Source organism: Emys orbicularis, chromosome 3 (assembly GCF_028017835.1).
Source record: "Emys orbicularis isolate rEmyOrb1 chromosome 3, rEmyOrb1.hap1, whole genome shotgun sequence".
Lineage (NCBI taxonomy): Eukaryota > Metazoa > Chordata > Testudines > Emydidae > Emys > Emys orbicularis.
The window spans coordinates 28,535,792-28,562,769 of record NC_088685.1 but is presented as its reverse complement, the minus strand read 5'-3'; the positions used below and the strand labels follow the sequence as shown (position 1 = coordinate 28,562,769).

Below are 26,978 nucleotides of genomic sequence, written 5' to 3'. Positions count from 1 at the left end.
AAACATCATATGAGTTGTGATGAATTTGTCTGTTTTCTTAACAATTGTAATAGAGGATATGCTAAAACTGTCCAACCACTAACAGTTCTTGTACCACATACTTGGAGTTGTGTGCACATTTGCTGTACCTATTCACACCTGAAACCTGTCTGTGTCTGCTGGTTAAATGCCAGTTAATACAAAGTATCATTGAACTATGATTGTCTTCCAAAGGATAGGAAGCTGATCAAAATATAGTGGGTTTTTTTTTTTCTTTGGGAAGGAATAAAGAATAAATTAGATTCAAGTTGGGGCATAATTGCTTTTCAGATCTATGGTCTCGCCTGTAGAGAAGAAGCATTTATGAAAGCTACTCTAAAATGTTTAAGTTCTCTTCGTTTTGTCTTGTTCAGCAATTGGATCAGATGGTCTGTGTTGCCAAAGCAGAGAGGTAAAGGAATGGCACGGATGCAGAGCAACTAAAGGAGTGACTAAAGGTAGCTATAAAATGATTAAGTATGCATTTTGAAAACAATTTGAGTTTCTGAAACATGAATATCTTTGATTTTCTACCTTGTCGACTATCCTCCGTTTAAGTTGGTTGCATTCAGAATAGTCACTATGGATCTGGCTGTACACTGGCTCATAGTCTTACACAGATTGAAGACCTTAAGAAGAAATGTACTTTTGCATATTTAAGTTCAGTTTTACTAATATCTTACCAAAAAAATCCTTCAGTCTTCCTCTTGAAGTAATGAAGCTGAACTGCTTTGATTAAACTGAAATTTAAATGTTGTATGTGGTGGTTTTGTTTTGTTTTAGGAAAATACTATTATGAAGTATCCTGTCATGACCAGGGCTTGTGCAGAATTGGGTGGTCCACTATGCAGGCTTCACTGGATTTGGGTGAGTTTTCTTCATAAAATAGAAAATTCTGAAGTTCAGCTGGTCTACAGGGGTTCGTGTCACAGAGGGCATATAATCTCCTGCTCCAGTCTTCCAGAGAACAAGTAGAGGGGACATCTGTGGGGATTGCATTGGAGGGAGAGCAAGCCCATGGATGTGCAGCTCTTTTCATCCAAACACTGCTAAGCATGCAGGAAGAGATCTACCTGTAGAGGGGATACACTCTAATTTTCTGTTTCTATTTTCATAGTTTATTAAAATGTAGATGAGTAGAGACTGAAAAAGTCAGCATGCTATCTTAGAGATGGTGTTCGAGAGTGCACCAAGGCAATGAAAATTGTTTAAGAGCAAGTGTTGTTCCCTTGCATGATGGCAATCCAAACAGTTGAGTCTGACATGGTTTGAGATGGTAGTGAAAAAGGATCTGTGATCTGCAACCTGAACAGTAACAGTGATATTGTTTAATTTGAGTTTAGGCACTGACAAATTTGGCTTTGGCTATGGTGGAACTGGAAAGAAGTCGCACAACAAACAGTTTGACAGTTATGGTGAGGTAAGTTTCAATCATTAAGTGGCTAGAAATGTTATTTCTAGTAAATAACAGCAGCTGTTTTAGAAATTAAAATATTTGTGTTATACACATACTGTACCATGTGTATAATATAGATTGCTGCTTTAAAAACCAAGCATTGAATTAGCACAAATCTGGAATTTTTATGTTTGTTATTTACACAAACATACTGACCCAACACGCCCACATCTTAAAACTTACAGCTATGTATAGAGTGAAGAAATAGTCTCATCTTCTGGACTTATTTCTGGGGCTTTTCTTTCCATTGTCATCATTGGTCTCTATGCAACTGACCTACTTATGGGTATTCACCACCACCACAATGAGGACCTTGTATTGCATTGAGCAGTAATTAAGGAATTTGTTTCACATTACCTTATTGCTTCACTTACTGCACTCTTTTTGTCACACTATACCAATACAATGAAGTCAGTCAGACCTAAACCTTTTACATCTTAGCTGTTCGGTTGAGAATTGGATTTTTGTTTCCCCTTAAAACTGGTCTTTCCTCTTTCCTGTCTCTGTTCTAGCCTTCTTGAAATTGTAGTTAACTTCAGAAGCTTACATGCCTATCTGAATTCCTCTGACACAATTTATATGAAGCCAAGTAGTTCAGCAGAAACCCAATTTTAATAGTTCCTTAATATTATTGGTGAACTGTCCAAAGCTTATGCATTGCAGCTTTTGCAGTTTAAAAAAAATATATACTTTCTGATTACTAACATTGAAGTACTTTATAATAACCCAAGGGTGATGCTACATAAAATATTTTTGAAAGATGTTCAGTGCAATCTCTTGTTTGTACCTGTATAAATTGGCATGAACATAGGCTTGCATTTTTGGCATAAACTGAGATTGCTTGTCTAATAAATCCATATTTAGTGCACTTCCACTCAGACTTGAATCTAATCCAAAATATATTTTTGGTTTTATGAACAAACTAATTATGTAAAATCAAACTTTCTTGTAATGTTAAGTATGTTAAGATGTCAATTTTGTCTGTTCTAACACACTTATTTTCAGGACAAGTGTGTGCTCTTCAGAGAAGAGGCTTTGTTTGTTCAAATTTAAAATTGTATCTGCTTTTGAAGCTGTTTGGGTCAGATAAACTATGAAGATTAATAGAATCTGAGCACACTTTTATTTTTATTTATTTATTTATTTTAAACAATGTAACTACTCTAAATCAGTTTGTTCTGTTCTCAATCTGTCTTCCGTTGTAGGAATTCACTATGCATGATACAGTTGGATGCTATCTGGATATAGACAAAGGGCAAATCAAGTTCTCCAAAAATGGTAAATTCAGATTTTTATTTATTTATTTTATTTATTTTCTCCTTTTGACAATCTAACTGAACATTTCACCCTAATTGTGTTTAAATGTATTATGTTCCCAGGGAAAGACCTTGGCGTTGCATTTGAAATCCCACCACATATAAAGAGCCAAGCACTCTTTGCAGCCTGTGTTCTGAAGGTAACTTATGAATCTGTCACAAATATATATATCACATGTGAGAATTGTTCCAATCCAGTTTTAAATATCAAATATTGATCATATTCCATAATGACTCTTTATATAAAATCTTGTGCATTCTTGCCTCAGTTACTATCTCCACCTCATTGGCCACCCTGCCCCTTGCATCTTTTCTATCAGCAATCTGCTGATGAAGTTGTTCTCTCACAGAAATGAAGTACTGTGTAGAAGGGTTAGGGTTTTAACTTTTATCAGATTCAGTAAACAAATTAGTGTAAGTTTGCATTTTACAATGTTAAAGTTAAACATTTAATTGTCTCAGCACTACTGTCTTGTCCACCTACTCTATAACACAGTTCAGTAACTTAACAGTTAAAAGAATAGCCAGAAATGCTAGTGTGTAATGGTGAGAAAACTTTAAGAACCTTAACTTTTCAATTTAAATTTTCAACCCTAATGTTACAACAGTGCATTAGTGTAGCATTCTCCACTGATTTATTAAATGTTATAATAATTGAAAGCATTTATATGATGCCTGTCTAATGTATGAAGTCCCTTCAGTGGAACTTTCAGGACAGCCAAAGACTGAATCATATCTTTAAATCTATTGATGCAGTTTAAAAGGCAGTACTACTCAATGAGTCGGGCATGGTTAAAATATTGAAGTTCACAAGGGGCCTAAATCATAGTTAAAATTGGAGACATTGATTCAGAAAACCAATATCTTAAACACCCCACAAGTAAGAGCAGGAAGTAAACAAATGAATCCAAACTCTCCATCAGACAATTTTATGTTCAACTTTGTTTACAACTCACTTTTGGGGAGATGTGTTTTTAAAAGATGAAAAAGCTTTACTGTGTTACTATAAGCTTATGGCTGATTCCCACCGAAATTTTTTTATGGAAGTGTTGATAAAGACAATATATATCTAGAATCAATGTCTGAAATGTTTTGTGAAACTTATTTATTTATTTCAGAATGCTGAATTGAAATTTAATTTTGGTGAAGAAGACTTTAAGTTTCCACCAAAGGATGGATTTATTGCTCTTTGCAAAGCTCCTGATGGAAATGTTCTGAAATCGCAGCACACAGGTATGTTTTTGCAGGAATTAATATTAGAATTCCTCACGGATAGTCTGGAGACTAAGTGGGATTTTTCAGAAGGGCTTTGAATTGGCCTAATTGTGCCTATTAAAGACACTTGATGCTTGATCATTGACTTCAGTTGGAGCAGAATTAGGTTAACATGGAGCACTCTTGCAAATCTCATCCTAAGTCTTAACTCTATATATAGTCTAATACTTAATGTGAAGTTGCCATGTTTTAGCTATTTAGTCTATGCATATCCAACTCCTAACTTATGGGAATTCAGCTTAATTATAAAAAGACACCCACTTCAAGAATTAGCAATTTTCCATTAAAGGATGACCAGTGAATGGTTCATGCTGTATCGGTAATATGAACATTTGTCTTGGTCTGATTAGTTTTTGAGTGGGGAATTACACTTTTTTCAGTTCCAAATGTACATCTGGAGGTGAAATCTACTAGCTGCAAATGAGTAAAGTTGTTGGCCATAGCAATGGTTTTGTTTTTTTTTTAATGTAGTAAATAACGCCTTTAAAAGTTGCATTCTCAAGATTTTTTTTTTTTTTTTTTTTTTTTTTAAAACTGGGAAGTCTGGAAAATTATTTCTAACAATGAATTTAAAGATGTGAAATTTAACTTTTCTCTCAACTGCAAATGTCGTCGTCTTCTCTAGGAAATGCACAAGTGGCTCAAACAAAGAACCTTCCTAATGCTCCAAAAGCATTAATTGTGGAACCATCCAGAGAGTTAGCAGAACAAACTTTGAACAACGTAAAACAATTCAAAAAAAACGTTGATAATCCTAAATTAAGGTAACAGCTCTTCTAATTTTATCTGCAATCCAGGTAACATTCCAGTTACTTTTGGTCTGTATGGATGATGTCATAGGTTGTATAATTTCAGGGTCAGCCTTAAGATTCCTGTGCCTCCAAGATGAAGCAGATGGAGACACGGACAGATTGTAGAGGAAATTTGGGGGATAGTTGCAGCATCAAGGCTAGATCATCAAACAGTTGATATTTGTTTAGGCCATCTCTGTCTGATGTGGTGTGTGTTTTGGGGGTTTACATTTGACAACCTCAGGTATGTCTAATGCTCCCTTAAGTTTGAAAAATGGAAGAAAGAAAACAAGTAATTACAGTATCATAGAAGTGTAGGGCTAGAAAGGACCTCGCGGTCAAGTCCAACTTCCTGCTCTGAGGCAGGACCAAGTATACCTAGAGACAATCGCTGAGAGGCGTGTTTTCAGCCTGTTTTTAAAAACCCCAATTATAAGAATTCCACAACCTTTTAGATAACCTGTTCCAATACTTAATTACCCGTATAGTTTAGAAACTTTTCCTAGTACCTAGCCTAAATCTCTGATGTTGCAGATTAAGCCCATTTATTTATTTTTCCTAATATCAGTGGACCCTGACAATTAATAGTTGTTGATCTCTTCTGGACTCCCTTCAGTTTGTCCCCACCTCTCCTAAGGGGTGATGCTCCGAATTGGACACAGTGCTCCAGCTGAGGCCTCACTAGTGCCAAGTAGAGCAGGACAACTACCTCTCACATATGACACTCCTGCATGAATACAGCCCAGAATAAGAGATTTTTTTCACAACTGCATCACATTGTTGACTCATTCAGTTTATCCACTCTAGCCTCCAGATCCTTTCCTAAAGTACCACCACCTAGCCAGTTATTCCCCAGGTAGTAGTTGTGCTTTTGATTTCCGTCCCCCACCAAGTATAGTAGTTTGTACTTGTTGAATTCAGACCAATTCCCCAGTTATCAAGGTTGTTTTGAATTCTAATCCTGTCCTGCAAAGTGCTTGCAACCCCTCCCAGCTTGATGTCATAAGCATATTTTATAAGCTGACTCTCCACTCCATTAGCCAAAACATAAATCCACTAGGCCAGTAACCTTGTCAGAGAAGGAAATTAGGTTGGGTTGGCATGATTTGTTTCCAGTAAATCCATGCTGATTATTCCTCATAACCCATTATCATCTAGGTGCTTACAAAATGTTTAATAATTTGTTTTGGTATGTTTCCAGGTATTGAAGTTAGGCTGACTGGTCTATAATTCTTTGGATCCTCTTTGTTCCCCTTCTTATAGCACCTATCTGTGTTTGCCCTTTTCTAGTTCTCTGTTTCAGCTAGTTCCTTAAGTATCACAGGATGAATTTCATCAGGTTCTGTCTCCTTAAATGTAGATATAATTAACCTAAATGTTCTTTTGACCTTTCCTTTCCCTATTTTTACATGTGTTCCTTCCCCCTTGTTAATATTAATTATATAGAGTAACTAGCCACCATACTTCTTCTCACTGAAGACTAAAGCAAAATAGGCATTAAGTACCTCAGCCGCCTTAATGTTATCAATTATTCTCCTTGTTTTGCTTTCTCAAGTTATTATAGCACCATTATTAATGAACTAGTACAATAGACCTATGTTTCTTTTGCTCTAATGCAATCAGAGCAAAGTCTCTTGGTTTGTATGTGGATGCTCATGGTGGTGGTGGTGTGGTTTTAAGTTGTTTGTTTTTTTTTTTTTGTTTTTTTTTGTATTTTTTTTAAACCTACAAAATATTTTGATCAAATGAAGAAACATTAGAAATCTGAAGATTACATTTAAAAAGAGGGAACTGAATTGTAGAGCTATAAGATATGATTAGTGTATGTATAGCTCACTGCATTCATAATGATGCATTTGTTTCCTAACTTCTGAGAACATAATTTAACATGCTATAAAAAGTTATATAGTGTATGTTTTATCTTGTACATCTCTTTTGAAAGGATAGGAATATTTAATGCATTTGTCACTCTTGTAATTTCACTTTTTTTTTTTTGAAACATTTTTGCTACTGTTTGACATTCATGCTCCTGGAATTCAACAAAATGAATCACATTCTGGTCTTTAAATATGTGCATATGTATTGTAGGCCACAGTTTTGTCCAGTGCTATTAATTGTTTTAAACTAAGCATCAAGAAAAAAAACAGTTTCTTTAAACGTATGCAGTGTTATAGCTGTCTTGGTCCCAGGATATTAGAGGGGCAAGGTAGGAAAGGCAATATCTTTTATTGGACCAACTTCTCTTGGCGAGAGAGACAAGCTTTCAAGCTCACACAGAGGTGAAGAAGAGCTCTGTATAATCTCTTTAAACACAGTTCTCTAGCGTGAGGTACATCTAGATAATGGTGTACAGACTACCAAGCCAGCTGGTTAGTTACTCTGTTGGATATGCAAAGGTCTACAGTCTGGAGAATAAGATGTCTATAACATACAAATATAAAAGTTTCAAAAAATTAAGTTTCCTATTTTCTGTTCTGCTCTGTTTAGGGAGCTCCTAATTATTGGTGGTGTTGCTGCAAGAGATCAGCTTTCCGTTCTGGAAAACGGTGTAAGTTGTGTGCTTATCACTAACTTAGTTTATAGTTGTGGTGTTCCACAGCCCAAATTCCCTGACAGTGTTGCACTCCATATTGCTTCTGTAAATCTGATCAAATGAAATGAGTGGTATGTTGCCCAACTACTGTGGTATTCTAGTGTTTATTTCCCTTCAGACAGAGAAATTGATCAAATTAAGCCAGGTAAGGCAAATAGTTTTTAATTTGTATTAAGCCTGTTAACTTTGGTCATTCAGTTCTGAAAAAAGGTTTTTCTCCAAAAACCTAAAAATTCATAGTTGTAGCTGTGTACCCGATATCTAAATGTGTACTGCTTTTCAGGAATTGTGTTCTGTCTCTAGATTAGTTTGGAAACTGCATCTATTGGTTTTTCACCAAAAAAGGATCACAATTTGTCATTTCCTCCTCCCTATTTCCCCTGTTTTGGAGGAGATGTGAGGAAGGGTTTCATTAGATAAGCTTTGCTATAATGCTGTTGTTGTAATACCCATGTAGGCCATGGTAACGCTGGCTTACTGTAACACTAAATAAATAGTTTTTTGCTTTGGGCATTGACACATGGGCCTGAAAACTTAGAGCCTTAATTGGGTGCCTGGAAACTAGCAGAATTAAACCTGGCGGGTGGGGGGGAAATACAAACCTTACGTTCTGTAAGAAAAGCTGGTGCATTGATGAGTAAGGTAATTCATAGACCAAGACAGAATTGTATCGCCTCCAGCCATAATCCTGTCAGGTCTCCTAAGCTAAGTGGCATCATTCTTGTCGGGGATACACTTAGGGAAAATACAGGTTCTGAAGGAAATGATGATTTTTTTTTTTTTTTTTTCTGAATTGAATCAGAACCTGAGCCCCAGCATGATGTTAAACATTGTGCTGCTGAAAATACCATCTTTCAGATGAGTTGTAAAAACCAAGGTCCTAAGCACATACAGTAATTAACAGTCCTATAGCACTGTCGTTATTAGTGTCCTAAAGCTATTCTAACTTTTACTATGCTCTACCTGCTTTATAGATGTAGTGAAAAGGACAGTTTCCACCTCTTCAAACACAAGAGACTTACAAATTAGAATCCTCTTTCTGGTGCATACTAATAGATACAGTATCTAACATTTTGTTTGCCTAAATGTTCCCTGCAGTCTATTATTCATTTTCAGTCTTAAGCTTTTGTTGTGTGTCTGTGCTAACCTGCTACTGTTTGACCCCAGAACTGACTACAATTCTTGATGGGGGGAAACAAATCCCATATGTATCTGTAAAATGCATTGGAATACATTTGGCTTTGTGCATAGAGAGAACAGCCTCATTCATTACTCCACCCTGGTTCATTCCCTGAACACCATCCATCCTGCTCACTAAAGGCTAGGATCCTGTGGGGAAAAAATAGTGTGTGGTCATGTAATTTAAATACTATATTGTATAATGCATACATACCAGGGGGCCAAATAAGGTTGCACAGGCACCCTTAATGCTGGCTTTTCCTGGCATTTGGGTACTTGACTTTGCAATCTTTATATTAATAAAAAAAACTGAAAAAATGGAATTTCTATTGTGTAGGTTATAAACAGTGTTTGAACCCTTAGGCCACAGCAGACCTTCTCCACTTAAGCAAACAGAGGAACTGATAGCAGAAGTGGATCAGCCCCTGGGGGGGGTGCCATGTACAGTTTATGAATGGGTTTCACAGGTATTTGCTGACGGAGTGTAGAGACTGAACATGCTTGGGTTCAAATTCTGGCTCTGTAGGAGAGTGTGCTCTATAGCCAATAGAGCATTCTGCCCAAGTGCTATCATCTGGCCCCACATCCCCCTCAACTCCTATCCAAGCCCCACCCCCATATTACTCTCCCATCAGCATTCAAACAGGTGCTTTCACCTCCTTTTCCTTGCTGCCTGTGCACTAGCATTGAGAGCACAATAGAGATGGTTTCCCTGCTTTCAGTTCCTGTGCCCAGGGCCCCAAATAGCCCCAGCTGATGCAAGGAGCAACTGTAAGGAAAGTCCTGCTTGGATGAAGTATGTTCAGCCATTCTTTAGTGGATAGCATGGATACAGTATGTCTGGCTGGTGTATATAGGAGCTTTTTGGTGTGTAGATGAATCTTCAGTGAAGTTAGCTGCCAACCTCTAACAGGTCTCTACAAAGCATGTGTTAACTGAGGTGGGTTTGGAGCGGAGCCCGGAGCTGGAGCGCGGAGCAGTGGAGCTGCAGGTTTTTGCCTGGAGCTGGAGCAGAGCCAGAGCACAGCTCCAAAGCCCTGTTTAAGGGGCTTTTGTTTTTATTGGGGGGGGGGGTGTTTGGTTTGGTTTTTGTGTGTGTTTTTGTGGTTTTTTGGCTTGGCCAAATTTTAGATATATTGTTAGAGGAATGGCAAAAATCATGTCGCTGATCACAAAGGTGATTCTCCCCCTTGTAAAATATCCAATCAATGCATAGAGGACTTGGAGCTTCTCAGTTAAATGACTGGAAGTTGTGGTTTAAAAAAAAAAAAAAAAGTGGGGGGGGGGGGGGCAATACCTCTTAAGTTCATCAACCTTGTTGTCTGAACCATTGTAGCTGAAATTTTCCAAAGATATTCCGTGTGAACCAGATAGTGGGAATGGCAAATTTCAGCTGATATGATTAAAGCTTGGCAAAGTTATAAGCAACTGAAAACCGGGCCCTTCAGTGGGAAGGGTTGTGCTACCTTAATTAATCACTACACTTGGCTCTGCATGGAACTTCCTAAATTTAGTATTCATGTTAAATTTTGACTTGCTAAATGTACTTAAAAACCCTTTTATATTTTATAGGTGGACATAGTTGTGGGAACCCCTGGAAGATTGGATGACTTGGTGTCAACTGGAAAGCTTAACTTATCTCAAGTTAGATTCCTGGTTCTTGATGAAGCTGTAAGTAAAGAAAATAACTAATATTTAGCTTTATACATTGTGGTATTGTTTGTAAGCACAAAACTTATCTGTGGCAATTTGATTTACTGTTAAAAGTTAGATGAAGGTTTTCATTGCCCTAGAGCAGGGGTCGGCAACATTTGGCACGCGGCTTGCCAGGGTAAGTACCCTGGCGGGCCGGGCCAGTTTATTTACCTGCTGACGCGGCAGGTTCGGCCGATCGCGGCCCCCACTGGCTGCGGTTCGCCGTCCCGGGCCAATGGGGGCGGCGGGAAGCGGCATGGGCGAGGGATGTGCTGGCCGCGGCGAGCTGCATGCCAGAGTTGCCCTAGAGTTAAAGCAATTATGTATTTAAATACATTAGTGACAGTTCAACATCCTTGTGGTTTCAGGGTTAGTTATCCTGGTTAGTGTTTTGTAAATGCAGCATGCTCAATGCCTGCACTTGCATTGCATCCAAGGCGTGGACTGAGCTAGTCATCTACCTGAAATGGGGAGACCATGAGTGGTCACAAGGCTTTCAAAAAGCTTCACCTTCAGAAAAACTTAAATGGCTACTCTCCCTCCAAAAAAAAAAAAAAAAAAAAAGTCATTTCACCTTGTAACAGAGGAATCTTGCATGGAAGTAGCAGCCTCAAAGGCAGCTTTGTGAACGTACAAAGCCCTTGGGTAGAAGCTGGTATCACAACATTTGATGTGGTAATACGATTTAATGCCAAATTCCAAAAAAGTACTATGGAAAAATACCTAATTTACTAACTTTGAAAATACTACCTAGGCTGAGTTTATACAACTTCAGTCACAAGCGTCGCACGTCTGACTTTAGTTCATCTTCTAAATCTAGCTTTGACACTAATTTGGGTGGTTTGAAGGAAATTTTTTTTTTTTTTGGAAGTGGGTTTTAGGTATTGATTAAAATAAACTAGTTTTTCCTAATTGGCTTCTTTTTTGTTTTTTGTTTTGTTTTTCCCCAAAACCTGATTTTTATCAGCTCTTGGAATTGTGTGGGCTATTCTGAACTTCTGATCTACTCAAAAAGCTACAATGGTGCTATTTCAGGTTTCCTAGTTCACTTTATTTAAGTAGAGTAAACTTTAAAGTGCAGCAGCTGGTCTGGAGGGTTTGTTTGTGTCCACCCACTTTCATTTTAGTCAAGATCCACTTTAAATAAATTTGAGTTTTAGGATTCTTCCCTTTTGGTAATGCTGTCCTAGCCAGTCAAGAGAGTTTTAAAAAGAGCATCAAAGTCTATATCCTAATATTTGTTTGTCTAATTGAGTAGATTAGCAAAAGGTGTTGTAGCTTCTCTTTTTGATTCCCAATGTAGGATGGCCTCCTTCTCCAAGGTTATTCAGACTTCATAAACAGAATCCATGGTCAGATTCCTCAGATAACTTCAGATGGAAAAAGACTGCAGGTATAATGCTCTCTCTATTGTAATCAGCAATCATTTTTAACATGTTACAAGCTGTTGAATATAACAGTTTCAGTGTGATGCACTTTTTTCTTTTATGGGGTAGTTAATACTTTTCTGTTCACTTTCTCTTTTATTTGTTTAAGGTTTGTTCGCAAGTTGTTGGGCTCAACACAGGGGTAACTGGGTACTGCTTAATAGCCTGTGATATACTGGCATACAACTCTCTGAATCTACTACCTTCCACCATAAGTGGTTACCTACTTTTATATTTTTCTAACATTTTTTTTATAGATGACTGTCTGCTAATTAAAGGTATAACATGGGATTTTATTTAGAAAGTCAGCAATTACTATTTCTCCTTCTTAGTGTTTACAGAAGATCCTCTGGGGTTTAATCTGCTGGTCCTTCATGGCTTTCATTGATGGGCTGAAATGGTTGGTTATCTTGAGTAATTTTAAGATGCTAGTTTTGAACTGAACTAAAAAATGTAAAGCGAAACATATATTTTTATTTTTAATATACTCTTACTAAAGGACAGCTTTCTTTCGATTTGAAAAGAAAACATTTGTAGGCTAGAAACTACCTACAATGCCATCAAGAGTTGTGTACTTCCTCATTATGAAAAAAGAGCATGACTTTTTCCCTTTTCTCTTCTTCCTCCTCCCTCCCTCCCCCCCCCCACTAGAACTATAGTCTGCTACTTGGTTCTAGGTGTAACTCAAATTAGGAGTGTGATAAAACAACTTTCATAATCTGCAGTATTACTGTAGACATTTTGATATGAAAATTATACTTGGAACAGATACATGACAACCCTGAAGTCCACATTCAGAAATCTGTAAAATTGTAAAGTACCCGTGTGATGTATAGATCTGAGGAATTGTTATATTTCATTTCTGCTCTGTGTTGCCTCTTCTTCAGCTGCAAATAATGCTGCTTTCCTTGACCAGGAATGACTGGGCAGTTGATTTTTAGAGAAAAATGGAGTAATTATTTGACTTGGCCAGAAAGATCTTCATATGGCTGGTTTCCATCGGTCTCTGTAGTGTCAGAAGTAGGGAGGCAAAAAGTTCTCTGCATGACACCACACTACTGTCACCAACCCACAAGACCCTTCTGGATTTTATTCTCTCCACCTAAACTCTTGACCAGTAAGAGTCACCTGCTATGGTGTTTGTGGCTTTGGTAAAACTTCTTGCCCTAAAGTGTCTGTATTTTTCTTAAGGTTATTGTGTGTTCTGCAACTCTACATTCTTTTGATGTGAAGAAACTGTCTGAGAAGATCATGCATTTCCCCACTTGGGTTGACTTAAAAGGAGAGGATTCTGTCCCAGAAACTGTGCACCACGTTGTTGTTCCTGTGAATCCCAAAAGTGACAAACAATGGGAAAGGCTTGGCAAGAATCATATCAGGGTAAGTGGTTTGTAATTACCTATTCGACCACAGTAGACGAAACTTAATTTAAAAAAAAAAAAAAACACTCTTGCTTTCAGGTTACACAGTGACTGCTAGAACCTGAACTTAACCATATGGGACCAACTGCCACTATAGCCTGTTGAAATGGCTGCATGTATCTGAATATAGAATTTGGCATATTGATTGTAGTGTGAAGTCCATGTTGTCTACATAATATTGTAGATCTAATAAAACTCCAATTCTGCAAGACTTGCAATCGCAGTGCTTGACTCAAATAGAAATCTGGATGAGACACCTGATTGCCAGTAAACTTTAATGAGTTTGAGTTGCAGAGGACAGCATTATACCTGATTTTTTGCTAGTGTGTTCCATAGCCCCAGACATGTGGCCTATATTATCTTTCATCTGTGACTGGTCAGAAGTCTGTAAATAAGCCTTTCTAATGTAGACCTTGCTGTGGTGGTCCATGCCCTTATTGAGTCCAACTACCCTAATGGGCTTTACAGATGGAGATTGGCAACTGCCATGTGTTTGTCAATGTAGCTGAAACTTGCTTTTAAAGGTCATTCCCTAAATTTACATAGTATGTGGTTTTTTGTTTGTTTTGTTTTGGTTTTTTCCCCTCAACTTCTTGTTTGGCTCTTTTCAGAAAAAAATGCTTTTAGAAAACAAGGATTTTCCCTTTTGCCTACACACTTCTCCATAACTAGCATACTTGTATACTTTTTTGAATAGGTTTCTACAAACTCCATGTTAGAGGGCTTATTCCTTCACCCTCTCACTTCCCTGGTCCTTCTTGCATGAACAGAGAGCAACAATATCCAAAGATGCAAACAATTCAATGTTTATTTGGGTGAACTTCCAGCAAGCATGATTCCAGTTTCCTTCCTCAGTGTCCTCCTTCCCAGCTCTGACACCACAGAGCTTTGCCTGTGTCCCTGTTCCCAGTCCCTGTTCCTATTCTCCCCCCCCCTTAGCAAAACATGATTCCAATTTCCTACCCCCCACTTCCTGATTTACTATATAGTGTGCTGTCAAACTTGAGTTCTGCTTAGCTATACCTTAACCAATCATTTTACTGAAATTTAACTAACCAATCCTAACATATTGTAACATGATTATCTAACCAATTATATCCCACCACCTTAATTGGTTTACACCCAACAAAATTAATTATACAGCAGACAGAAACAATCACAGAATCAGACCGAGACCATGCAAATAATAGCAAAGTGGAAACTATAATAATAAAACAATACAGAAGTGAGGATTTCACAACTACATCTATAAAGACATAAGGGTTTCCCAGCTGTGTCTATTGATAGTTTTCTGTTTGGTAAGAACTCACTTATCAAACTAAACTTCCTTTTACATCTTCTAGGCTCTTCCCTTTATCTGGAGGCAATAGATCGAATCACCTTTTTAACAGCCCAAAACTGCCTTATTTCACTGTGACTGGTGAGGATGTGATCGTTCGCTTCCCAGCTTATGGCTGCCCCTGCCGTTTAGCCAAAAGCCTTAGCCTAAGAACAAGGCTTTAGACTATCCTAGTGAGAGAAGGCCTATAAACAGGCAGACTGTGATTTTGATTCTTGTTTTGTACCTCTATAATTAGCTAAGTGATAAGAATACACCTAAATTCTTAAAGTGTAGGCCTTTGCAGACAGGCCTGAATATCTATAGCCTAACACTCCGTAAAAATAAATACTTGGCAATGGTAATATAAACTTTCCTGTTGCTCTCATGTAGCTGGTCATGGTGGAGATGGGGTGTGGTTTTTTTTTTTTTTTTTCTGCCTTGGCTAGAATTAATGTGACTCTCTCAGTATTCAGCTTTCAGGAGAGTTGCTTTAGTAACCAATGTGGACTAGCTTACCTCACTACTTATTACTGACTTCTCTAGTTGAGTATTTTCTCCTGATGGGCTTTGTTCTGGTTTAAAAATAAACAAAGCTGTTTTTGACCATTAGCTTTCTTGTGTTTTTTGTTGACTTTGAATTTTACTCTTTTTTGTATTTAAGTACTTCAAAGAAAAGTGTATCTTTAAATCCTGAATCAGCTAAATTTGTAACTCTCTTCCTCAAAATACTGTAGTTTCCCTTTCAGCAGTCACAGAGAAGCAATTTAAGTTAGAGAAAGGAGCATGAGACTGAAAGTCAAGAACATGAGAATTTTAATTCCTGCCATGCAATTGATTTGCTCTATGTTTTTGGACTAGGTAAACTGAAACATAGAGGTAAAGCAATATCTATAAAATAAACATTGACTTTGAGAACTTGGAATGAAAAATTCTGTAATTGTGTGCATTACACACTTAAAAAAACAAACACTAATGTCCTCAAATTAAAACTACTTTTGGCCTAGAGATAGGAAAATTGATCTGAAAACTCTGCAAAAATTTCACTTCAGATTAAGTTGATAGCAATTAGTGTTGCCAATTTTGGTTGAGCATATTCCTGGAGGTTTCATCACATGACCTAATCTTTAATGAAAGATTGATCTTTAATTTCTGGAGATTCCAGCACAATCCTGGAGGCTTTGCAAGTCTAATAGCAATACTCCCATTGATTCTATTGGGACGAGAACTTCACCTTTGGTGCTTGCTAATGTTAGACAAGGCCTTTGGAGCAGTGGCTGTCTTATTGTGTCATAGAACACCAAGTAGATTGTTGGTGCTTAATAAATTAAATGCAAATAGCAAACTATTGATGAGATTGATGCTACTTGTGTATACTATCGTAGTTATGAAGGCACTGCTATAATTAACTTTTTTTTTTTTTTTTTTTTTTTCCCCTTTCTAGACTGATGAGGTACATGCAAAAGATAATACAAGGCCTGGTGTTAACAGTTCAGGTAATTGAACTTACCCTGAGGTCTTAACAACATTTGGTATCCAAGCAATGGCTTTTGAAATAGTATTCTTTAGAACAGGGGAGGGCAAACTATGACCCATGGGCTGAATCCAGCCGGTTAGGGCTTTCAATCCAGCCTGTGGGATTGCCAGCCCCATGGCGCAGAGGGGCTAAGGCAGGCTCCCTACCTGCCCTGGCCCCGCGCTGCTCCCCGATGCGCTTGGCACCACATCTCTGCAGCCACTGGGGGAGGGGGAGCAGAGGGCTCTGTGCGTTGCCCTCGCCTGCAGGCACCGTCCCCTGCAGTTCCAATTGGCCAGGAATGGGGAACCGCCAATGAGAGCTTCAGGGATGATACCTGCAGGCAAGGGCACCGTGCAGCGGAGCTGCCTGCCCCGCCCCGCCCCACCCCACCCCCAAGAGCCATTGCCAGACATGTTGGCCACTTCCGGGAGTGGTGAGGGGCAAGGGCAGGCATGGAGCCTGCCTTAGTCCCATTGCGCGCTGCTGCTGCTACCCCAGAGCCACTCAGTGTAAGCGGCGCCAGGCCGTACCCTGCACCCAACCCCCTGCCCCAGCCCTAAATTCATGGTCCTACATACAATTTCTCTACCCAGATGTGGCCCTTGGGCCAAAAAGTTTGCCCACCCCTGCTTTAGAAGATATCATGAGGCAGAGTTGGGCTGCATTGAGAGAGAGAGGCCCTACAAAAAGGTATAGCATATCTCAGCTCCTGGAGTCAAGTGATTAGGTCATAATCAAATGGAAAAAAAGCTTGAGTTTCTAGTCCTCAAGTTTGCAAAGAAAAGCTTGAAAACGAAATCTGAATATAACTGAGGCAGGGATGTCTGCCTGAGTCTGCAGACACCTTCTCTCAGCCACTCAGGTTAACTTCCCCATGAGAGGTATTTAACTCTTGCTGGGGGAAGAGAATTCTTTGCCCTTTTTCTTTGGGGCAGGAGAATGTGAGTGCTGCAGACTTGGCCTATTACACCCATCCATACTAATATACCTGGTTTCCGTGATAAGTGTTCAAAGCAGCCTTCAGAAAACTGTATAGTAACAAACTTGGAAAATAGCATTTTTATAAATGGTTTGAGTGAGAAACCTCTCTTGTTATACTCAGAAATGTGGTCTGAAGCTATTAAAATACTAAAGGGAGAGTATGCTGTTCGAGCAATTAAGGAACACAAGATGGATCAAGCAATTATTTTCTGCAGAACTAAAATAGACTGTGATAACATGGAGCAATACTTTATGCAACAAGGAGGAGGTAATATTTCTCATCTTAAACTTATTTAATCCATTTTATTGATGTCTCAAAATTGACTGTTTAGGCTTGAAATAGTCTTTCACTTTTGCTTTCTTTAAAGAAATACTAACACTTGAAGATGTTTATATCAAATGGTTTTTTGTTCTTCTTTCAGAGTGTTTCAGATCTTAATTATAAAATTTTCTGAAAGCTTTAACATTACAGTTAACCACTAGTTGCTCACCTGTGTTGATGGCATACTGTGATCACCAAACTTTTCTTGGCCTCTTGGCACCTGAGATCCATGTACTGTAAAACGTATTTAGATGGTGATAAAACTTACTTGCTGTGTCACTTATACCTGCCAAAAAAAGGCTTAAAATGACTGCCCTGTAACAAAATAGTATGTTACTGTGATATGTCTGAACTGTATCTTCTGCCTGACATTTAAAACCTCTTCTCATAGAGGTCATCTTTGTTTGTACAACATCTGAATACTGTCACCCATAACTTTTGGACTTAAACTTCTATACATTTGTAGTATGCTGTCAGTGTGATTATTGAATGGTTTGTATATTTTATTCTCTGTTTAATAGAATATTAATAATCTAACTTTTTTCAGGCCCAGATAGGAAAGGACATCAGTTCTCATGTGTCTGTCTGCATGGTGACAGAAAACCTCATGAAAGAAAACAAAACTTGGAAAGATTTAAGGTAAACCAGGCTATGTTACGGTGCTTCTTAGTCCCCAAAAAATCTGAACCAGGATGACTTGATGTGGAACTGCAATACTCCCAGATGACTGCAATAAGGGTGTTTTATTTCATATGAGGATGTCTGATGCCAAAGGGCCTTGTAATATCTGGATTGAGAGAACAGTATGAGAAGTGTACCTGCCATTTTGCCCAACTACTTCTCCGTTTCATGCTACTCAGAGTTCATAGAGGGGTGAACAAGTCCTTCACAATGCAGTATGGAATGTGGAAAGATTACTACTTTTAGTAGCCTGCCTACTTACCTGAAGTTATAAGGAAATAGTTTGCTCTTGGGGCCATGGGATAGGGCTCGTAATGTCATATGTGGTGTCTTATTAATAACATAAGCCATGCTTTAAGGTGTATGGCCAGTCCTCCAATTTTAGGAGCAGCCACATTAAAATGGCTCATCAAGCCAGAGGCCCAGGATGTAATTGTTCACTATTGTCTAAACCCTTGTGACATGTTGTTAGTGTAATTGATTGTGTATAGCTTCTAAAGACTAGGACCAATTTTTTTTTTGTTTTGTTTTTTAAGGAACCTAACATTAGGCTAAAGAAGTAACCCAACTCTCAAAGCATACTCTATTTAAAGGCCATTGCAGTGACTGTGAGGTGGGAGGGGAGGATTTTTGTTTTTAAAAACTGTAGTGGATTTAACTATGAATTCAATTTTTCCTTAGAAAGGAGATGTCAGATTCTTGATATGCACCGATGTAGCTGCTAGAGGAATTGATATCCGTGGTGTTCCTTATGGTAAGAAGTCTAAATATGATTAACACATGAATTTTAGCTATGGAACTCTGTAAGGATTTGCTTAAGTATGTGAATATGCAAACTATTTAAACCGAATATATAATAACTACACTAAGAGAACTTTAAGGTTACAAAATGAAGCACTTGAATATTAGGAAGTGCATAGGCAATCTTAATTTGGCCATCTTGTATATGTATGTGTGATGTTGCAGTCTTTAACTATGAAATCACTTATATTTTTCTGGGGGGGGACCCAGAAAACAGTCTTATACTGTGAAGTGTTGAGCAACCTTAACTATAAGTGTTGCTACCTGAGCTGGCTACAATTTTGGGGGGCAGGGGTTTGAAACAAGAAAAAAATACTTTAAAAATTATCTTTTTTATTAAAGGTAACTTGTCCTGTCAACTGTTTTGTTACTCTGTAAAACTGTGTGTTGCATATGCATGAAAAAGGGATTCCAGCAGAGTTGAGGCAGAATAAGTTAACAGTATGTATGATTACTATAAGTAATTAGTACAACCTGGGTTGTGTGCTCCTGCTATGAATTGTCATACTCCTGTATGTGATAACGTCCACACCTTTTTTTTTTTAAAATGCAGTTATCAATGTCACGCTTCCTGATGAAAAGCAAAACTACGTTCATCGAATTGGGAGAGTAGGCAGAGCTGAAAGGTATGTTGGAACCTTCATCAGTCTTATGGGGTTTGTTTAATGCTTCAAATGCACTTTAGAAATATTTATTTAAGTACTTTTTTTTTCAAACATTTCAGAATGGGTCTGGCGATTTCCCTCGTGGCAACAGAAAAAGAGAAGGTAATTCTAATCCGAAAGCAGAGGCACTGGGCAGAACAAAAGTTGTTTGGGTGAAGTTTATTGTGGCTGATATCTAACTTAATCTCTTGCTTTGGAAAACACTGGTTGGTTTGTATACTAAACTTTGGTTTAGTGCATCTGCATCTTTAACTGAGTATTGTAGTTCTTACACTGGATTTAATGAAAATAATAATGCATTAATATATGTGATTAAATTGTTTTTTGTGTGGCATATTTTTCACTTCTTGTCTAGGTGTGGTATCATGTTTGTAGTAGCCGTGGAAAGGGTTGCTATAATACCAGGCTGAAGGAAGATGGAGGTTGCACTATATGGTACAATGAGATGCAGGTAATCTTTCGTTTGTTTTTTATTCAAAAATATCACCTTTTTATTTAAAAGGAAAAATAGCTGATATTAGTTTCTCAAGGATTGAGAGGAATGTACATTATAGTTTGTCTTGTTTAATTGAAGCATAAATCATGTTAGTTTCAAAATCCCATGGATGAAGACTTTGGCTTGGTCTACACTAACCCCCCAAATCGAACTAAGGTACGCAACTTCAGCTACGTGAATAACATAGCTGAAGTTCGAAGTACCTTAGTTCGATCTTACCTCGGTCCAGACGCGGCAGGCAGGCTCCCCCGTCGACTCCACGGTACTCCTCTCGCCGAGCAGGAGTACCGCAGTCGACGGCGAGCACTTCCGGGTTCGACTTATCGCGTCCAGACAAGACGCGATAAGTCGAACCCAGAAGTTCGATTGCCAGCCGCCGAACTAGTGGCTGGGTATAGACGTACCCTTTAAAGATAGTTTTATTTAAAGTGAAAATTGTGGTGGTTGGGAATATGTATTTCATTTTAATCTAAAAATTCTGAAATTCATTTTGATTATTATATTATCCTGTTGATGATGATGATGATGATGATATCCAAGAACTTTTTTTTTTTCCCCTTCTTCTATTCTCTTAGTTTTGGCACTGACTTACATCCAGTGTCTTCACAGATGGAATCACCAGAGTTATTTTATTGTGCTAGGATATTGCTAGTGAATGTTTAATTACATCTTAACTGTCCTTTTTAAAAATGATTAATACATAGTAGAAAGCAGAATGTCTCACTTTTATGGTCTTGTCAAATAAATTGGTGACGATTAGTTTGCATGTCCATTTCAAGAATGTAATATCGCTTCATACAATAATTCCCAATCAGATTTTGATAACTTAAAGTGCAGCTGATTATGCTGCTATTGCACAGACTGATAGGAGAATCTTTTATTCTCATCTTGCATTCAGAATCTGCATGTTATTCTGGATATGGATTTTATCACCTTCCTAACCACATGCTGTGAACTGTTATAAAATGGGATTAAAAATCTGATATCATTCAATTCATTTCATTTACTAAGATGAACTCTCTCTTAAGACTACTTATCTGTCATTCCTCTTAACCTGAGAATATCACTTTTATACAAGTACAGATTTTTGAATGGGATACATCCAATATGAAATAGCTGGAAATTCATGGCAACTTGCACTTGTGAAATATAATTAAATACCTTGTATGTAATAAAATAAGCAGTTAGGTTTAGCCTACAAGTTATTCTGTGTGGGTTGGCCCCATTAAAGTCAGTAGGGAAGGGGTTCTCAAACAGGGCATCATGATCCCTTGGGGTTGCAAGCTGTCAGCTGCATGGGGCTGATAGCCCCGAGCTCCAATTAAATTACCTCCCCTCCCCATTTTAATTTATAAGGGGGAGTCCCAATCAGAGGCTTGCTGTGTGAAAGGGCTCACCAATATAAAATGTTTGAAAACCACTGCAGTAGGGGCACCGTATGGATGTAGGGGTCTTCCCATAGAGAGTTACTTGTAGTCTCAAAGGTGCCTTGATTTATAACCGTTATGGTTATTCTGGGATGTATTAAAAGGAGTGTTATATGTAAGACACAAGTGGTAGTAATTGCCCTTTCCTCACCATTGGTGGGGCCTCAGCTGGAGTACTGGGTCCACTTTTTGGGCACCACCCTTTAAGAAAGATGTAGACAAACTGGAGAGAGTTCAGAGAGCAGCAAAAATAAGAGGTTTAGAAAACCAGACCTGTGAGCAATGGTTGAAAGAATAGGCCATGTTTAGAAAACACGACTTTGGGGCGGGGGGACAGAAGTCTTCAAATAATGTAAAAGTTGGCTCTAAAGAGAACAGTGATCAGTTGTTCTCTGTCCACTGAGAGTAGAACAAGAACTAATCAGCTTAGTTTGTAACAAGGGAAATTTAGGTTGGATATTAAAAAGTGTGTGGGGGGGGGGGAGGGAGATTGTTAAGCAATAGAACAAGTTACCTGGAAAGGTTGTAGAATTTTTGCCACTGGAGGCTTTTAAGAATAGGTTAGACACAAACAGCTGTCAGGGATTGTCTAGAGAGAGACTTAATCCTGCCGGAAGAGGAGATAAAATCACAGAAGTGAAGGGCTCGAAGGGAACTCAAGAGGTCATCTAGTCCAAGCTAGTATGGATACACTTCTGGGCCTTTATTCCTTTCAGGGCAAACTCCGTTCTTGGGTGTATGCCACTCCTGTTGGAACCACTGAACATAATCACTGGTTTAGAACAATATAATATCTTTTGTTTCAGAAATGGAAGAATCTTTAAGACTGAATTGTTTTTTTCTTTCTTAGTTGCTGGGTGAGATTGAAGAGCACCTGAACTGTACTATTTCCCAAGTTGAGCCAGATATAAAAGTACCGGTGGATGACTTCGATGGGAAAGTTACATATGGACAAAGAAGGGCTACAGGCGGTAAGCAACTAATTAGTGTTCGGTAGTCTAGTTAAGTTTCGGTCTATTAGCGGAAACATTTGAAAGAGTGACTTAATAACAGTAATAAATTGACAAAATGGTCCCTATCCTAAGCCTTGTAATTTTATGTAACCACTCTCTATGTAACCTTTTGGAAGAGCCCATGTCGCTAAACAAAGCATCCATGATTATTTTCACTCCGCCTCCAATATCTATCTGACTGTGATACATGGCAGGCCATCAAATGTAATGTCCCCCTGTGTGGTAATACCGGATCCTGTTTTTTCAAAGTAGAAATTTATATAAAAATGTGGCTGCTCCCACATAAGGACGTGGGTTCTTTTCAGTAAGTTGCAAGCGCGGATATGTATCTATCTATGGCTGGGAGCATGTGTTTAACCATCACGTAAATTTAGTTAAATAAACTGACCTTCTAAACTCTGATTTTATTAAAGGTATTTTTATTGGTTTTTGTCTCGATAATTAACATTTGTTTCTAGCTTAGTTGCAACAGATAGGATTTACTGTGTGTGGTGAGGGCTGCAAGTTTGCCAGTAGCAAGTTAGTAAGGTTGGAATAGCTAACTTTCTGAACAATTGCAACTGAACATAAGTACTGCTGACAAGTTATTTCAAGCATGTCCTTTAGAGTGTGGTTCTTTTTTTGGCAGGTGGAACCTATAAAGGCCATGTGGATATTTTGGCACCTACAGTACAAGAGTTGGCTGCCCTTGAAAAGGAGGCTCAGACATCTTTCTTACATCTTGGCTACCTTCCTAACCAGCTGTTCAGAATGTTTTGAATGTGCCACACTTTAGGCAAGACTTGAAGAAGAAGAATAAAATAAGCTTCACATTGAAAATACTATAATCTTGTGCTGCCTCTCGGCAGTAGTATTTACAATAACTCTTAAAAACAAGACACTGTTCTTGCATGTCAAGCAACCCTGTTCAAGAATGTAGACTCTCATGTTTTAGCTGTCATAAATGTTGGCCTAATAAAAGAGAACTAATCTAAACTTGTGGGGTTTTTTTTTTACTTTTTTTTTTTTTTTTTTTTTTTTCCCCCTCACCCTTGAGTGAGTTTCCAGAATCACTAGTTATGTAGCGTTTTCATTTACTAAAAATGCAAATGTAATTTACCCAGTTGAGTGAGAATGTTAAGTATCTTTGTAGTAAATATAAAATGATTTGTCCTGGTACTATTTTGTCAGATTAAATTCAGTTTTCAATCACAGTCAACCTTGACTAAAACTTTTGTTCACTTGTGTTCTAGTTCTTTTAAAAAAATACAGGTATTTTTAATGCATGTTATAACAAACAACTTTGACTTTTCACAAAGTACATTGTTTTAAAATAAATATTGTGGGGAAAAATCCATCAAGTTTCTTTTAAGTATCTTAGAAATTAGAGGTTCTGACTTTTATCTACAAAACCATGGAACTTTGGTCCTCTTAAAGCATCCTGCTTTGCTTGAGTATTGCAGAACATTGAGTCTTCTGCAATTTAGCATATGTAATCCAGTTTATTGGGGCAAGTAAATGAACGCTGAATTCACTTGGCTAAACGGAAGTCCCTGGGACCAGGAGCCTGCAGCATTCATAAGCATTAAAAGTGACCGTCTTCATCCTGCAGACCTTATAAATGGTAATAGTTGAAAGGGCTAGTAGGGAGGCTTTTCAATAGCCCTCTGATATCCCTGTGGATATCCTCCTTTTTTTTTATAGTAGTTATAAATTGCATGCGCGCACATTCAGGTAAAATCTGTCTAATAGCATTCCATTTAAAAGTTTGGATTTCTTCAATTTTGTGGCTTCAGGTAAAAACCTTAATGTTACTTTAAAATTATTTTCAGCGGCTTAACAAAGCAATTGCTGCTTTGACACTTACAATATCAGACACTTCCTGTAGCTTTGGCTATTTTTATGTGTGGGGGCATGTGTGAGTGGTGGTATTGTCCTGTTCCCCTGAATATCTTCTCCATTCTTGTGAGCAGAAAACCAATTTCCAGAATTGGAGTAGTGTGCCTGCTTCCCAGAATGGAGGAAATGGCCCAGTGTGCACTGGGATGAGAACCCAGCAGCCTAGATTTTGTCAAGTTGTCCCACAGAGAAATATGAAGTATTTCAACATAGAGGCTATGTTGTGAGAGTGGGACCGGGAGAGGGAAGAGAACTTAGTTATTTTGTCAGTAACTTAAAACTGACTTGCAAAATTGATTACAGATTCATTAGAACTCGATACCATAACTGAATTGGGCAATGGCCTATGAGTTCTCTTTTTATCTCTGAAAATCTTTCTAGTATTCTTGTACTTGATACAAGCAAAGGTGCCACAAGTCAGGCAGGCTCTCACCAGTGTGCGTTTCCATGTGGCAATGGAAGCCCACCATGTGACTTCACATCAGTAAAGGTAATAATGGTTCCCCTTCCTCATCCTCAATATGACCTACACAAAGCAGGTGCACTTAACTGAACAGTGTGCCTTAAGTAGTTCAAAAATTGTAGGTGTAAGTGAAATTTTCATTTTGCAACACTAAAATCACTTCATACAAACACACAAGCATCAGAATCATTCAGTGGGTGGAGATTTTTTTGTCAGTAAAGTTGTTCCCTAAACATTCATCCAAGTGTAAAGCGCATAAAAAATTTCTGAACAGAACAAGCAAAAAGACCAGATGTCTCAAGCAAGAGCCTTGTTTAGGCACCAAAATAAAAATGGAGAGGCATTAAATATTCACAATTCTGAAGTCCAATCCTAAGACTGAAGATGGCTAAATAAAGCTTTAAGTACATAGGTTTTAGGCACTCGGGTTTGGAAAACATTGGCTTTCTTTTTCCAGTGTCAGCCTCTCCCTTATATTTAAGAGGCTTTTTTCTGGTAGTCTCTAAGTATGTACTCTCGAAGACTGCAACATGACTTAGTGAAGGATTCCTGACTATGGAGTTTATTCCCTGTGGTAATCTTTCAGAACCTGGCTATGCTAAACAGAACGTAGTGCAAGGTGTACAGCTTTCTTAGTAGGCATTTATGTAGATCGTTGCTGGGGGCAGTTGTGTGTTTTGTTGAGGTGGTACATTGGCAAGGCGTTTGTGCTCCCTGTTACAAGGAATTAAACTGTATTGCTTATATTAAATCAGGCTGCCGGCTACATCAGTGGTAGTTTATAATGTTACTATAACTTTTTTACTGATCATCTATCTCAGAAGATAAATAAGACCACCTTTCTAGTGAGTCCATAAAGCTGAGAAAGCTGAAATCAACTCAGATGTTTAGGGTTTTTTTAATCAAATTAGCTTGCTCTATTGACAAATAAGAGCAGGTGCTTGATGTTGGTTGTAGGTTAGGAGTCTTTGGGAATAGGCAAAGACTGATGCTGTATAGGCAAGCTACCTAGCCACGGCCCCAATTAAGTGCCCTTTTCAAACAGGGATTCTTTCTGAATCAGGCAGTGTTGATTTGCTTTTGCATCCATGGCTGAGAGATGATAAAGATGGGTTTTTGCCACCAGTCTAAATCTGGAGCAGTTCTGTTCGTTTTAAGTGTAGTCACATCAGTGCAAATGAGGTCAGAATGTCTTGGGGTTGGGAGTTTGTTTTATGTGTTTGTTTTAAGTTCATTGCTAAAAACAAAATCTGTTGACTGCCTCATGGTGGTGCTAATGTTTCATTGATGCCTAAGGGGCACAAAATCTAAACTAGTCTGTTACTGCCACTTGGCGTCAATGTAGTTTTTTTTCTTCCCTTTTTTTATGGTGAAATTGCTTCAAGCTAAATTTTTTTTTAATCAAATATTGGATCTTCATGTATGGAGCTAAACTTAGTGTTCACAATGAAGAAACTTTGCTTCATTAGCTGACTTGTTGCTACAACAGGATTAAACATGCAATTTAAACTGTCAATATTTTTATCCACCACTAACTATTTAAACAGTCTGTACCTTGTTTTGGGTACAATATGAATTCCTGCTGTAAACAGATCACCTGTACATGTCAAAACTGTTTATGTTCATTGCTGTTCTCAGTAACTCTAATAATCAGCATGGAATAATAAATGTACAACCCTGTATGAGTAGCTCTGTTAATAAATGTCTTTAAATTTCAGAGCTATGAATGAAGAGGTGGTAATGTTGGCCAGCAAATCAGTACACGTACACATTAATTGTTCCTGGCCAAAAGTGAGTTGTTATATTGGATTTTAAAACTATAGTAAAATTTAGCAAAGAATACTAGCTTTCACTTTTCCTGAACTTCTTGTTTTAGAAAAAATATTCTTAAAATGGGTGTAATTGGGAGGAGTAAAATGTGGAACTGTGTATCACAGTTCCACTTATTGGGCACTTTTGTATAGTCAGAAATAAAACAGTCAGAAATACAAAGCTGTTGAATTATTACGTCTCATGAGAATTCATGCTCTTATTGGATGATTAACTATTGGAGTATTTATAACTACTGGTAGTAATCTTTCTTTGTTTTCCTTTTCTACACTATAAAGGTTCCTTTTATGGAAGGGAAAAGGATACAGATGGTGTTTGCCACTCTGTCCAAACTGCTTAGTTGGGGCCCCTTTTTAGTGTACTCCAAAGGCAGGAGTTCAGTGGTCTCTTACACTTTAAGTATGGTTCTATTT

General features: G+C 38.0%; 1 protein-coding gene across 1 annotated transcript in view; it reads left to right on the top strand.

Annotated features, from left to right (window-relative positions):
• Nucleotides 1–23,382, top strand: part of DDX1 (DEAD-box helicase 1) — a 33,882-nt gene extending 10,500 nt beyond the window's left edge. The window contains exons 7-26 of the mRNA XM_065402213.1: nt 393–476; nt 802–885; nt 1,362–1,438; nt 2,680–2,752; nt 2,854–2,930; nt 3,909–4,023; nt 4,691–4,829; nt 7,344–7,404; nt 10,201–10,299; nt 11,627–11,716; nt 12,942–13,130; nt 15,934–15,985; nt 17,111–17,257; nt 17,859–17,950; nt 18,674–18,746; nt 19,347–19,419; nt 19,518–19,560; nt 19,814–19,909; nt 22,232–22,352; nt 23,023–23,382. Coding sequence (XP_065258285.1) covers nt 393–476; nt 802–885; nt 1,362–1,438; nt 2,680–2,752; nt 2,854–2,930; nt 3,909–4,023; nt 4,691–4,829; nt 7,344–7,404; nt 10,201–10,299; nt 11,627–11,716; nt 12,942–13,130; nt 15,934–15,985; nt 17,111–17,257; nt 17,859–17,950; nt 18,674–18,746; nt 19,347–19,419; nt 19,518–19,560; nt 19,814–19,909; nt 22,232–22,352; nt 23,023–23,153 — 1,916 coding nt within the window. The 3' untranslated portion in view covers nt 23,154–23,382. The remainder of the gene's footprint in view (nt 1–392; nt 477–801; nt 886–1,361; nt 1,439–2,679; nt 2,753–2,853; nt 2,931–3,908; nt 4,024–4,690; nt 4,830–7,343; nt 7,405–10,200; nt 10,300–11,626; nt 11,717–12,941; nt 13,131–15,933; nt 15,986–17,110; nt 17,258–17,858; nt 17,951–18,673; nt 18,747–19,346; nt 19,420–19,517; nt 19,561–19,813; nt 19,910–22,231; nt 22,353–23,022) is intronic.
• Nucleotides 23,383–26,978: the final 3,596 nt, after the last annotated feature.